Consider the following 14,994-nt stretch of genomic DNA (forward strand, 5'->3'; position numbering starts at 1 on the left):
ACAGATTGATCTATTAATCTGTTGTTATTATTTACTATTAGCTCTTTAATACTGCATTATCTGCTATTGCATTTATCTTTTTGTTAACTGTTGTGTGTGTGTAAGCTATAATAAATTCGCTGTTGCTTCACTCTCAACTCTGCTTCCTCGATCCCGAACCAAACAGCCCAGTGGCTGATACAGTTGCAGTACCCAGTCAGCCTGCAACTAAATTGATATACTCACAGTGCCCAGCTGGCCTGTGACAATGGCCATACCCATATATTTAAAACAGCTTGTTTGAACATTAACTTTGCAATAAAAAAATATTTTTCATATGCTGCAGATCCCTTTCTATAGTTTTCAAATTGGATGTACAGACCAGTTTGAGAACTCTAGGGATTAGGAGTTCTGAATGGACTATCAAACATGCACACTGGTTTGTCATAAACTAAGAGTAAAACTCAACTTACACAAATACATCTTATCTGCAGAATCTGAGAAGACCAATCTAAACCATCCAGGCTCAGAGCAGCAAAAGGCTTTTCCAGGACTAATAAGGAGTTTTTCATGAAGGAGCTTCCACCATAACTCCATTTCAGCTTCAAAAGTCTGTGTTTTTAAGAACTAAAACATGGAAGATACAAATTACATTAAAGGATGCAACAAAATCAACCTCACAACCCCTTGCAAATTGTATTTCAAATCAAGGCTTGAAGGATGGGATAAGTCAGAGCAGTCAAATCCTTGCACAACCCTGCAGAGGTTTAGGCACCTCTGCAAGTAGAATCTGAAGCTTTCTGATTAGCAGTTCCTTTGCCCAGTATATTGCAAAAGGATTATATTGCAAATCCAGCCCTTTCAGTCTACAGTGCTAGATTCACACTCTGCTGCTAAGGATATTATATAGGTGTTACCAGGTCCCGCTGCTGCAGCTAGACTGGTACCAGCAGCCAGGCTAACTCTAAATAGCTGTAGATTGCAGTAGACTGCAAGCTTCTTAGTGCTGCAATAAGCAGAGCTGCTACAATTTTCTCAAGGTTTCCTGAGAAAAGAGCTTGTCTTCTTTTTTGCATGTGGGAAGGAACTAAAGGTCAACAGCTGATTGATTTAGCTCATCTCTAATGGAGTGTGGGCAGCTTACCAGCCCGAGTGAAAGCAGTGCCCAGGCTCTAGTCTACACCCACAGCCAGGCCAGCTAGCCCAGGTTTAAAGCAAACTTGGGTGAAAGGACTGTATGTGGAGGGCAGATGAGTTAACTGTTAAAAGACAATGTATTGGGGTTCTCCTGCTAGGAGAATTACCACTTGCCCGATAGAAAGTAGGAGCATACAACCATTTGTTCAATTTCTCCGGGGGCAAACATTCTCCCTCGGGTGGAAAGTTCTTATGGGTTGACACTTGGAAGACCTCCCCTGCAAGAGAAACTCTCACCTCACGTGAATAAATGCCTGTATGCTCCCCTCATGGTCCAGTCTAGGAGAGAAGTGGAGCAGTGGGGACTGCTCAGCCTGGTCCCAGTCCAGCCTGCAGGATGGGAGTGGAGCACAGTAGGCAGGAAAGACTCCCTGATGTGAAGAAGAGCAGGGAGTCTTTCCCTGCCACTCCAGTCCATCCAGGAATAGGACCAGAGCAGCCACTATTCCCCACATCTTCCCCAGACTGGGATCATCATGGTTTTGGGAAAGTGCAAGGAATCATAAGAGGGGGTGTGTAACAGGAGGGCAGTCAGGGTCGCCGTGCTCTCCCCTGCCGCCTCCTTTACCATGCCAAGTTGCCTACAAGCACCCTCAGATTCTCACCCGCCATGACTTTGATGTCATATGTATTTTATAGGGAGGCTGCCCTTCGTACTCTTGGTCATGGTTCTCTTGTTACCACTTGTCCTGTTCCTGTATTGGGTGTTCTGTACACCCAGCCTTATGGGCTATGCGTGGCTCCAACCACCCCTGTAGCACGCCCCAAGCCTCGCAGATGTAACCGACGTTGTTTGGTCTTTCTCTCCAAGCCCTCTCCGGCGCCCCCCCTCTCTCTGGGGCTTCTCGCTGCCCCCCCTCTCTCTGGGGCTTGGGTCAGTGTACCCTGAATGCTGCACCCTCACTGGTGCTGGGGTCCCCACACTGCTGTGAGTCCCCTATGAGGCCTCCTCCAACCACTAATAGCCTTACCCAAACCACCGGTTACAAACAGCGAACGAAACACAAGCCCCTGGGCTACAACACAAACTCCAGCCGTCCAGCTATAACATTAATCCAGCCACCCATCCTGGACGGTGCTCCATCCTTTACCAGTCTTATTGCTGATACATTCAGGCCTCTGCTTGTGCAGGCAAAGCTCCTTCCTCCTTGTCTGCCAGCAGGGAACTACCTCCTGCCTGTGATTTATACTGGAGACAGGCCCTGCCCCTTCTTGTCAGCTGGCTAGGCAGGTATGGGTCATTAGTTCCCTCTAATTGCCTCAGCAACCAGCACCTGAGGAGTTATCCCGGCTCTCCAAGTAGCAGGCACCTTAGTGCCCTGCTACAGGGTGGCTGCAGGTTGCATGCTGGTACTGTGCCTTCTCCAGAAAGTATTTTTAGCAGTAAAATGTTTTCAGATATTTTCACTGGTAGAAATGAACACACTTGTACCCAATGTTACCTTGAGTAGAAGACCCATTTAACTGTATAGTGAAGGCACACCCCATAAAAGAAAAGCTTGCAGTGACTGGATAAATTCTTTTCTCCCAATTTCACTCTAGATATTTTGTCTCTTGTGCCAATGGGCCATATGCTTGAACTGCCACATGCACCAACAGGGTCTCCTATCCCCTCCTGCACTCTTCTCTTCTTTGTCTGTCCACTGAGCTAATTCCCTCTCAGCATAACCTCACAGAGTAGATATAACCAAAGTTAGTAGCAGTGATCCTGTTTTTTCCTCATAAAAAAATCACAAATTCTCCAATAAAAAAAATTAAATTGCAAAATCTCTTCTAAAAACCCCAAAACCCGTGATTAAAATTAAAGGCCCCACACAGCCCCCACCCTTCCCCCCGGCCCTGCTTGTACTCCACACTCCCTCCACAACAGTCCCCCAGTCCTACTCACTCCCCCCACAACAGCCCCCCAGCCCTGCTCGTGCCCTTCACAACAGCCCCCCAGCCCTGCTCATGCCCCTTCAGTCCCCCCACAACAGCTCCCCAATCCAACTGGTGCCCCTCACTCCCCTCCACAGCCTCCCAGACCTGCTTGTGCCCCTTGTTCCCCACACACAGCCTCTGCCCCCTAGCCCTCAAGGAGGGGGCCTCCACTGCACCACTCCGGGTCTGTGTGCCCCCAGCTGGGCGTCCACTCCATGTGGGGCTTTCCCCAACACTTCCCTGCTCCCTCAGCCAGCTTCCCACAGGAGTGTCCACCCGGCTGGCAGCACATAGATCCAGAGCGGCGTGCTATCCACCCTTCAGGGAAGACAGACATGGAGATGTGAAGCCTGCTCAGGCCAATACCATGCTGCTTGCACCCCAGCCCCCTGCAATCTCCATCTTCTTTCTTGGAGCCTGTGAGGTAAGGGAACCTGAGCCAAGCCTTGGGTGAGTGAGCGCCTCTGGCCCCATCCTTTCCCCCTCCCCCACCCCTCCAGACAGGGTTGGGGGTTTCCCACCCTTTTTGCAATCCACTCTTACAGGCTGGAACTCAGCCAGGCTGCAGAGCTCTTTGCAAAACCAGGAAATCCACAAGTTTCTCTGCTAAAAGGTAAAATCCATTTTTTCGCTGATAAAATTGGAAAATTCGTGGTTTTCTCTGTTTTTCCATGGGAAATGGAAAACCCAGATCCCTGGTTAGTAGTAATGTGAATTTAACCACCATCATATGTTTTAGTTTGCTTTATCCCTTTTCTACCTCATCCTTGTTTTCCCTATTCCAACTGTAATTTCTTTAAGAAAGGGACTATCTAACTCTGTTTGTAGTGTCCAGGTACAATGTCAACCCCTTCTTAGACACTTCCTGAACACTACTGTAAGAAAAAAGAAATCACATTGCAAAAAACTGCCTTATGCTGCTATTTTATTCCTCTGATTAACTGTTCTGGTTTACTAACAGTGCTAGAGATGGACATCCCTCTCTAGAGCACTGCTTCTCTAGCGCAGGCAGTGACAATTCACGCTTCTTCACCAACCTGTTCTAGCTGAGCCATAAATGTTAATGCAGTGTGTCTCTCTATATACATGAGGTTCATCCGTAATTCTTACCAAAGTGATTAAGTTTCATCCTTGCTTTACAAGTTTGTAAAAACAAAGCAGAGAGGTTAGGCACCTTGCCTATCACAGCAAAAGTTTTGCAGAGCAGGGAACATAACCCCTGACTCGAGTATAAGTCAGCACCCTTTCCTCTGTTCTTGAAAGCCTTTTAGAATTAAATATGCTATTTTAGGTAAAGACTTGTTAGAAAAATGCCTTAACTGGATCACCATCTACTAGACCTTTGTGTTTATCAAAAAAAGAAGCAATTTCTAGTATAGACTGAAGCTACGAAAACACAGGCCCTCTAGTACTGGAATATATAAACTGTAAGCAATGTTTGGCTGCCTATATATGTACTCAGAGGTGGGAGGGGGGCCGTTCCTGAACAGCCGCTCTAATTAAAATGGCTCACCATCAGGTATATTAAGCCCCATACCCCCAGTTTCAAAATGGCCATATGGGTGCTTTAACTAAAGCTCATTCAAAAAGGCTTAGTTAAAGTGCTCACATTGGCATTTTGAAATGTGGGGGAGCTTAATGCATGATGGTGAAGCAACGCTGGAGTGTTCTAATGAGAGTGTGAAGAAGCACATCTATAGGTAGCCTTTATTTTTCAGCTACTCATCTCCATCCCTTCCCAGGTGTTCTACATACTTTTCTGAAATCTGCCCAAACATAAAGTCCTCCAGAACTTTTGAGAACAGGTACTCCAATCTCCGAAAGACCATCCACAAGAATGTTCTGCGCTTCCTTAAGTCTTTTCTTGTTGGTAGGAAGAAACACATTATCCAACCAATCTAGCAAAACAAGAAAAAGATGAAAACTATTTATTTCTGAGTATTAACTGAACAATTAAATAAAGAAAATGAAAATATTTCTGGTTCTGCTAACCTCTGTCACTAAGGAATTGGCTAAGAACATATTGAACAGGTCCTGGGCATCCATGAAAAACAGCCAGCTGATTCACAGCTTTCCGAATTTCATGACTTCTGGTGTATAACACTCCAACTCTGAGACCACTCATACCAAAATCCTTGGAAGGCAAAAGGAAAAAAAGTTACACTGGGGTGTAAGGCTTCAGATTTACTAGGCATCTATATCTTAAACACTTAAGTAAAATTAAACAAAACTCCAATTTTGTCCCACATAAGTATGAAGAATGTGTTAGAAGAAAGTGAGAAACACATTTCATTCTGAGATTAAAAAGATAATTTTTAAAACGTTCTGATTAATATATGAACATTTTATTTTGCCAGGTTGCTGGATAGCTTAGCTTGCACTGACATTCAGATATAACTGACAGATGACAGAAAATCATCTAGGACAAGGCTGTCGAACTGGCAGGTCTCAGGCCACATGTACTGCTTCACCTACTGCTTTTTGCCCCCACTCCAGGGGAAGGGCAGAGTGGCCAAGCAAGTCTGCAGCATGGTATGGTGCAGCAGGGGGCATGCACTATGTGATGAAGGGTGGTGGGGATATGAAGTACCAGGGGCCACAAGGTACAGTGTGTGGGAGGTGGGGGGTGTGGGTGTGTGTGCATGCGCGTGTGTGTGTAGAGGAGGGGGAGAAGGGAGGGAGGATTTCCTGCTATATGGCACTGTGCTGTAGAGTGTGGCTTGTACATCAAGAGGCCCTGTGGTTCCTGGCTACTCAGAAATTGGACAGCTCTGATCTAGGACAGTCAGGTAACTGGTGAGGACAAGAGAGTTTGAAATTTTCAAATCTTACACTGAAGTGGATGATCTCATACACAGACGTTTTGCCTATCTGAATGCTTTCAGATTTGCTTAACAGACATTCACTAATGTAAATTGTTAAATACTTAACTAGGCAGTCCTGGGGATCTGTGTGTGGAGGATACTACCCTCAGTTCAGGAATCCTGAGGCAATGAGCATCCTGCTTATGCCTCAAATTTCCCACTTGACAGATGGCAATGATAGTTATTCCATTGATATGACGAACAGTTACCTTCTTCATGCTAAAGTTATGACTGCACAGAGAAGAGACAGAAACTGTCTCACCTTCCCCCTAAAGCTCAATCCCTAACTGCTGCTAAATAATGGTCTCCATAATCTATGATTTTGAAAAAGGCTAGAGTCTCCAAGGCTGTAAAACAGGAGGAGAGAGAGATCAGGATAAACTATCAAATAGCAAAATAGCCCAAAGTTTAGCTTGATTAATGGACAATTAAGATCATTAAAAAGAAGAGACAATTGTTAACATTTCTTGAGTGAAAAACAATGGGCCCTTCAGTCAACTGACTCCCTCAGCTACCTGAATAATAATGCAACAACTGCTGCACTGTGGAGCAGGAATCAAAGGAAAGTGTTTCTGTCCTGGTCAGAAAAATTGGCTTCCCCACTTAAAACATGCAACCCAATATTTTGGGGAAAGGTGTGTGTTGTTTGTGACAAAAATATGGTATTCTTATCAAGTAATTAGACCGCAATTACATGCACACAAAATATGGAGTTTAAAAAAATATTAAGAAGTTTTGTACTTTTTAACATCTGTCTCTGAACCAAGAGGTTCATGTTCCAGTTGTCATAGTATATATCTAGTCCAAGATTGCAGGAAGAGAAGAATGCATGGAATTGTAGATTATGAAGAGACAAGAGGACAGAGTTCAGTTTATAGTGCAACTTTAATGTCGTCATTTTCTGATTTCTGCTCATTAAACAAGTGCCTTTACTGTTCCCCAAGAAAAGTTTTTTAATGCTATATGTTTTTAGATCTAGTACCAGTAGCCAAACATCATCTTCACATAGTATACCTCTCCTTGAGATATATCAGAAAGGAAAGTACATTTTTTTTTGAAGACTGTAAAATCTGGTATTTAAATACTTCTACACATTCTAGGCAAACAAAGTTCTTTGGGTAAATGTGATATCTTTTATTGGACCAACTAAATAGTTGGAAAAACTGTTCTTTACAGGCTTTGGGCAACAAACACCCTTCTTCAGGCATAGGGAGAGTCTGCTGGTGTTTTTTGTACTCTCCTGGGTGCAAAAGAAGCTTAAGCCAGTCTGGAAAATGCAGGTCTGTGGAAATGTAAATGTGTGACAGGGAAGATCAGAAGGGATGGGAGTTAATGGGTGAGAGACATTACATACATTGCACACCCCCTTCACACATTTTAAAACTCTCATGGAACTGGCCTTTTCAATGTAACAATATTTTCAAGAAAGGAAAGGCCTGTTACTACAAGATGCAGAATATGTTTAGTTCTTCCAGCCCAAAGAGTAAAATTATTCTAGTGGGATAAAACCAGCTGGTACCTAATTCTGCTAGACACCAGGCATCTTCAACTTCTAAATCAATAGGATTTAAGGATGTTCAATGTTTTGCAGGACTGGGTCAAAATAATATATACACATTAAAGCTAGAATAACATCAGCCAACATGGACAGATATAGCAACTGGGCTAGAAGTGCCCCCATAAACATGGCGCACTTCCTGGTTTTAGTCTGCTACTTGAGATGAACACAAGGGATTCTTGCTCACAAAAAGACACAATTTACATGTGCAATTACAGTGCCTGAATAAACTGCAGAGCTTACGGCTCCAGAATCAGTTGCTCCCAGGTGCATCATTTGAACATTTGCCCGGGAGCAACTGACTCCAGAGCAATAAGCTTCACAGTTTATTTAGGTGCAGCACATGGAGCCTGGGTAGAGCAGCTCTGGCTGGGAGGGCAATGGGGGTCAGCTTGCAGGCCTGGGACTGCTATACCCAGCGCAATGTGCTGCAGAGGGGCTGACTGGGGCATGAGGGAGGGATGATATAGTTTGGAATGGTTCTGCTTTAAGCAGGGGGTTAGACTAGATGGCTTCCTGAGTTCCCTTCCAGCCCTAATTTTCTATAATTCTATGATTCCCACAATACTTTTCAAATTACATATTAGCGGTATCTTTCCACAAATAACATGCAGAGATTTTGCATGTGAAATACTGAACTAATTGGAACCATTTAAGGGCTCAGCAAAACTTTATCACCTTTATGGTTACAATGTTCATGATCATCAGATTCAGGAAGAATATAAAAAGGCAAAAATAATTAGCAGACAGTAAGTGGGAAGAGTTAGCAAGCCCACAGGAGTTGTTAACTTAGGAATTGTAAAAATAGAGAGTTTTAGAACACCATTTTTGAAGCAGCATACACATTAAACTAAAATATCCAACTGTAGAAAGTGACAGATATTCTGAGATGGGGACAACTGAGTCTGAGAGGTCAGGCTACTTGAACCAATTACCCTGCAAATCAGAGGCTGCAGAAGGATAACAACTTGGGTGTCCCCAGTTCATTGTCCCATGCTTTGTTTCCCAAACCATGCTATTATTTCTGACCCAAACTCCGCTTCCTTGTTTTAGTAGGCAAGAGGAGGTAGAAAACCAAACCAAAAGCAGTTTTTAAATTTGAGATGGGAGAAATTATAGCAACTGTTTAACTTCCAAGTGCTCTATAACATTCATTTCTAGTTATTTCTTTTATAAGCAGAATATTTTATAAAGTGCATGTGCTGCTCTATATAAGTGATAAAAAGGCTTTCTGTTATTTTGTCACTAAGTTGGTAAAACTGTCTTGCTACTTCAAACTGGCAGCATGTAATCTGTGTGAAACAAATAATGGCAACAATCCAGAAAGTGTTAAAGTAGATCACAAGACAATAAGCTCTAACCTCCAATGTATTTTGAAGTTACTAAGTAAGAGCAATATATATATCAATGATGCATATTGCATCATAACATTCCAAGTTATTCTATGGAAAAATATCCCCTTGAAAAATGTAGACACAACAATTTTGACCTACCTTGCTAAAGCCCCACATAAAGTGTGTCCGTTCTGGATCTGGTAAACTGGAGGGGGGGAAAAAAGTTTCACACCTATAATTGCACCTTTAAAGATCAGCATCACAATTTCTCTCAGACTAACTAGAATAAGTGATTTTCAAATTGAAACATTTGTAGAAAAAGATTACAATCATTTATAAGTATCAGAATGATTAAGGCTAAAACACACATATAAGATGGAGATATGATAAAATAATTTGTAAGACTTCTGTCAACTTTATAAATTTTATATTGAATGCTTTAACTTCAGCCTGTGTCAGACAGCTACAGAAAAACCCACTCCCAATTTTTTCACTGCTCATCTGCAAGTAGAATACAAAAGATCTACCTTCAGGATAAAACACCATTGTATATAACCAGAGGCCTGCATATAAAAATTAGACTGCTAATGTCAGCAGTCTGAACATGTGGTACATGTTCCAGTTCATAGATCATAGAGAAACAGGGTTGGAGGAGACCCCCAGAAGTCATCTGGTCCAACCCCCTGCCTGAGCCATGATCATCCCTACTCAAACTACTGGTATTATAAAAAAAATACACTTACCAGTCTAAGCTTAGAACACTGGTGAAGGTGATATCATCATAAACAGACAGCATGTATATTTCATCCATTATTACATGTAATTCATATCTATGTACAGAAAGATAAAAGAGTTGTTAAATTATTTAAAATTCAAAGCTTTAATGCATTTCCATGTGCTTATTAGCATTATTCTCACCATTGCAAAGCACCTATAAACCTACCTATTTATGCCATTATACTCACCCCAGAGACGTTTTACCAAAACTAATTCTTATTTAAGACTACAAATTTCAGTTTAAGCACTTGCAGACTACTAATATCCATTTGCATATCATGTTTCCCAGCAGAAAAACCTGCAATGTCTGAAATCCTGGTACATGCTAAGAATGCCTCCAAAAAACAGAAGCAATCCTCCCAACCCATTATTTAAAATTAACACAAGCATGGCAAGATAGTGTTCCCCTCTGCCCTGCAAAACTTATTGCAACACAACACAAAATGAGTGCAGTTAGATCATTAAGACTCGCCATGCATTTGAGATATCTTCTATTAAATCCCCATTGTGAAAGCCACATGACACAGCAAGTTGTGCTATTTTACTTGATACCAGAAAGCCTTGGATATTTTCAGAAGTGAAATCCATGGCAGAATGCCTTTTAATATCCAAGAAGTGCAGGTATTTCAACTGAGTAGAACCTCAGTTTTTTGTAGTTTGTTTCTATACTTTTAAAAGAAAATCCAGTTTCAGAACACAATTCTTGGTTTGAAAATTTAAGTAATTTTTATTTTATTAACTGTTTTCCTCTAAAATATTATTTTGCCAACTAGAGGCCTGTAGATTCTGCTAGAAAAACAAACATTTGCAGCCTTCAGTACTAACATTTGAGAAGTTCCAAGAACTATCCCAGCTGCCATAATTATTTTTATGGAGAAGTCACCCAAATATGGGTGCTGTATGATTAAAAACAAACATTCTTGTTCTGAAAGAAAAAAAAACCAAAAAAACCCCAAATATTTTTTGTGAAATAGGAACTGGCTTAAGGCCAATTTCTATTCTATCTTGTTTCTAGTGATTCTTGTTTCTAGTGAAGTAGAACTTCCAATTAAATACATTAAGTTAAGCTTTAATATTTAACCAGGAGTCTACATGTTGCAAATGCCTTTTTTCCTATTAGTATCTACAGGCTTTAGTTTAGGAGATTATTAGGCCCTAAATTGACAAGTAAAGATGAAAGGGGGAAGAGACTGTTTGGAGGATGTCTTTCTTTCAAGAAGAGTAACTGGGATATACATCCCAAACTACAAAGGGTACCTAAACAATTGGATCCTTCTCCAGCCAATTGAATGACTTTTTTCCACAATGCCAATTTGAGGATCAGTTGTTCAAATGACAGTTCTATCCATGCTATACACTCTTGCTGCTAAAGACTTTGGTAATCACCCGTTTTATTTTTCTGACACATGCATTAAAGGACAGGTTAATGAAAAAAATTAGGTAAACAAGAAAGCTTTATCTGTGTTAAACTGCACATAAAGCCAATTCTCATCAGTTATTCATTCAGAAGTATCATCTTTATTTCCCAGAAAGGCCACATGCAAAGGATAATTGTGAGATAAACTCTATAAAGGAACCCCCTCCCAGTGGAACATACACCAAATGGAACAAACAGGAGATTACCAAAGTTGATTTTCAAAACTAGCATATTGCATCATGGAAAATTAAATCCCAAACAAATAGCGCTAGGACTCAAACCTGTGCGCAAACTCTAGACATTCTTTCAGTAACTGTGCTGGGTAAATGTCCCCTAATGGATTGTGAGGGTTGATCAGGATTAATGCTCTGACTCGGATGCCCTGAAAAAAGAAAAACTGATAGTCGGAGACGCCAACATGACGTCAAACAAAGGACTAGAGAGGCTATAAAATTGCTAACCCTTCAATAGAAAGCTAACTAACAAAAAGTTAATGATTGCATCTGAACATACATGATCTTTCATTAATAAGCCTTTAAAAACAGAATGAAGTTTCAGCAACATGACTTATTTACTAGTTTACCCAACATTTCCACTTAATAATCAGCAAACACATATACTGGCTTGTTGGCAAATGTAAATCAAAATTAGTCATAAGTCAATAAAAAGATGAATATTCATAGGCAGGATTACAACGCAGAATGGACCAAATTCTACTGTGTTACACTGGCAAACTTTTAGAATGATTTTTTAGTCCAGCAGAGTAACTAAGCTTACACAATGACCAATATAAAGTAGAATGTGGACCTTCATTTATACCAACTCATTGAGAAGTGTTTTTTCCTGCTATTTCTTTTTTTAAAGGAAACAAAAATGGAAATAAAATTCTAAGAGAATCCTACATAGTAGAGGTTTAAAAAAATATTATCTCTTGCCATCTTAGGAGGCATTTAGAAAAGTTAAAACAAATGCCAGCTTAAATTATTATTATATACAAACTGCACTGAATGACCAGGGAGGAAAAATAGGTTTGAATTAGAACCCCTTGAAGAAATTAGTTTTTTTCTTCTTAGTATAAATAGACTGTAAGTACCCTCCTGTGTAGAGGATAAAACCCTGCATAACAACCCTGCATAACAACACAAAACAACAAGCATGCTACTATAAATCATATTACATAACATAACATTTTAAGTGTAGTGGGACACTTCAGAGTCACTTGAATACAAGATGTGGTTCCCTTCCCTCACCAATCAAATGTACACCAATCAACATGGTGTACATTTGCACACAAGCAAACTTCATAAAATACATTGTCTAGCATTAAACTGCTGCCAAAAGCAGTACATTCTCAGTAATGGAAACCACTTATGAAGTTGATTAAATGTAGCCAACACTGAGCATGACTACAAAACACATGGTCCATCTGGCCCAAACAATGATGGGAACCCTTTTTTGTGGCCCTTAAAACAAATGTGCAGTTGCTCCCCCAGGAGGAAACTGGCACCAAGCCTGGAAGTAATGCAATACCAGGCTGACACAGAGAGGCTGGAGCAAATTCTGACACCCTCCCCTGGTGCCAAAAAATGCTGATGGGAACCTACCAAAAGGATAGGTTAGTGTACCCCATCTGATCTATGCTAGTGCCCACAGCACTCAATTCCCCTCAGCACTGACTCTTTTTCAAGTCATGATAAGACACTCCACTGAATATATTTCAGTGTTCTCTTCACTATCAGCTGAGTTGTGCTTTTCTTTTCCATTTCTAGCAAGTCCCATTTCTTCACCAGCCTGAAATGCCTGGCAAACATCACCAAATGGGGCCCCAAACAGTTTACCCATCTCTCAGCCTGTCATAAAATCTAATTATTGGATTGTTTTATATTTGGGACCATCTTATATTTGAGTAAAAATGGTATTTTCTATAGTCCCTCCTAAAACCTTGAATCACATTTTTCTTTGACAAATCCTGCACTGAATACTAGCAAATTGTGTAATGATAACAGGAAGAATAGATTTCTCTGTTCAATCACTGCATCAACATGAAGAATTACCACTCTAACCAATGTGAATGATGATGAGCTATTTTTGTAGAGAACTTAATCATTGGATGACTTTTCACTTCTCTTGCCCCCTTAAAAGAGAGAGCAATTACTTGAAATGCAAAACTATGCAGGACTTCTATTGCAAATAAGAAGAAAGGTTAAACAAAAAAACATACATGTATTTTCATTGTATGGGAAGTCTAGGCTCTGCTCTACCCTTAATTTAACATAATCACATTAACTTTATTGTGGTTATGAACCAAGTGAAAAATAAACTGTTGCGTTGGTAGTTTAGGGCTTGTCTTTATGGGGAATTCATCGCAAAATAAGCAGGATGTGAACGTGTTGCACAACAACCATTCTAAAAGAACACCTTCTTGGATACTCTTATTCAGCAATGCTGTGCTTATTTGTAGATTAGCATGCTCCATTTCTAAAGCTGATGAAAGCTTAACAGAACCACAAGGAACCCTTAGTAAGGAATGAGAATATCCACAAAGAGAACTGTTACAGAGATACTGTTTTTCAATAGTTAGTTTAATCCTCCATTTAAATAAGCTTTTACAGGAACATACCAAAGGAGATATTAGTAACGCAGTCCTTGAAAATAACTTCAGTTCTACCAGTATAAGACAGAGATTAGGGCTGTGTGAAGCTTTGGTAGCCGATTCGATTTGGAGGAGATTCGACCCAATTCGGGGACTGAACCTCTGAATTCAAATCGAATAGGGAGACCATGTAAAAACCTCTGAATCAATTTGAAGCATCCGAATCAATTCAAAAAAATTTCGAAAAAGATTTGGCCGATTTGGAGATTCAGCCACAGATTAAACAGGCAGCTGACAGCTGCCTCCAGCTGGTAAGTTTGTTGGGGTTGGGACTGGGACAAGTTGCACAGCTGGGGTGGGGAGGAGGTGTGACTCAGGGAAGGGGGTGAGGGGGATGCGGGATGCAGGTGCAGCTTGTTCCAGGCGGAAGAGGGCAAGTGGCAGCAGGGCATAGCCAGTTCCTAGAGCTGCCGTGCCTGCATCCCGTGTCTCCTGTGCCAGCTGGCAAGCGGCGGCAAGGCAGACCCCCCGTTCCCAGAGCTGATGCGGGTGTGGCAGTGCTTGGACCAGGGGCTATGCCTTGCTGCCACCTGGAGTGAGCCACGCCTGCATTGTGCCCGCCCCGCACTGGCTGGGCAAGCAGCAGCATGGCATAGCTCCTGTGGCTCCTTCCGCTGGCGCAGAGGCAGGCACAGACAGAGGAACCGCAGGAGAAGCCCCCATGGCTGTCCTGCCTGGTCCCATCTCCCGTCTGGCCCAGGCTCCCGGCACTTTAAAAAAAAGAATAAAAGCCCCACACTCACCAGCTCTGGTAGCAGCAATCGGGGGCCTCTGAGGGCTCATGGCAGAGCTCCCCTGCGCAGTGCGGGGGGCAGCGGGGATCAACCCCCCTCCCACTTTGCACCCGCATGGCAGCTGCCCCATGGTGCAGGTGCAGCGTGGCTTGGCAGGGTGCTACACACTGCCTGGGAGCTGGGGCAGCTCCAGCAGTCAGCCAGAACCCAGCAGCGCTCAGCCCCAGCTCCCACAGAGCACGCAGCGCCCTGCTCAGCTGCACTGTACCTGCGCCACGGGGCAGCTGCCATGTGGGTGCCAAGTGGGGGAGGGGCGATCCCTGCTGCCCCCCACTGCCCCGAGTGGCGCAGGGAGGCTCAGTCACGAGCTCTCAGAGTCCCCTGATTGCCACTGCCAGAGCCGGTGATTGTGGGGCTTTTCTTTTTTTTAAAGCTCCACAATCACCGGCTGCGGGTACGGCGATTAGGGCCTCTGGGTGCTCATGGCAGAGCCCCACTGTGCAGCACGAGGCAGTGGAGAGGGTAGTGGGAATCACCTCCCCCCCCCCCCCCCCCCCCAAC

General features: G+C 42.5%; 1 protein-coding gene across 9 annotated transcripts in view; it reads right to left on the reverse strand.

Moving 5' to 3' along the window:
* Positions 1-14,994, reverse strand: part of LOC102387722 (1-aminocyclopropane-1-carboxylate synthase-like protein 1) — a 37,392-nt gene that overhangs the window by 8,296 nt on the left and 14,102 nt on the right. For all 9 annotated transcript variants that reach the window (XR_003091660.1, XR_003091661.1, XR_003091665.1 and 6 more), the window contains 6 exons: positions 11,328-11,428; positions 9,596-9,682; positions 9,012-9,057; positions 5,089-5,230; positions 4,852-4,994; positions 453-606 (listed from right to left, as the gene is read on the reverse strand). Coding sequence is in view for 1 of the 9 variants with exons in the window: in XM_006034953.2 (XP_006035015.1) it covers positions 453-606; positions 4,852-4,994; positions 5,089-5,230; positions 9,012-9,057; positions 9,596-9,682; positions 11,328-11,428 (673 nt within the window). In the remaining 8 variants the exon portion in view is untranslated. The remainder of the gene's footprint in view (positions 1-452; positions 607-4,851; positions 4,995-5,088; positions 5,231-9,011; positions 9,058-9,595; positions 9,683-11,327; positions 11,429-14,994) is intronic.

Source organism: Alligator sinensis, unplaced genomic scaffold (assembly GCF_000455745.1).
Source record: "Alligator sinensis unplaced genomic scaffold, ASM45574v1 scaffold1011_1, whole genome shotgun sequence".
NCBI lineage: Eukaryota > Metazoa > Chordata > Crocodylia > Alligatoridae > Alligator > Alligator sinensis.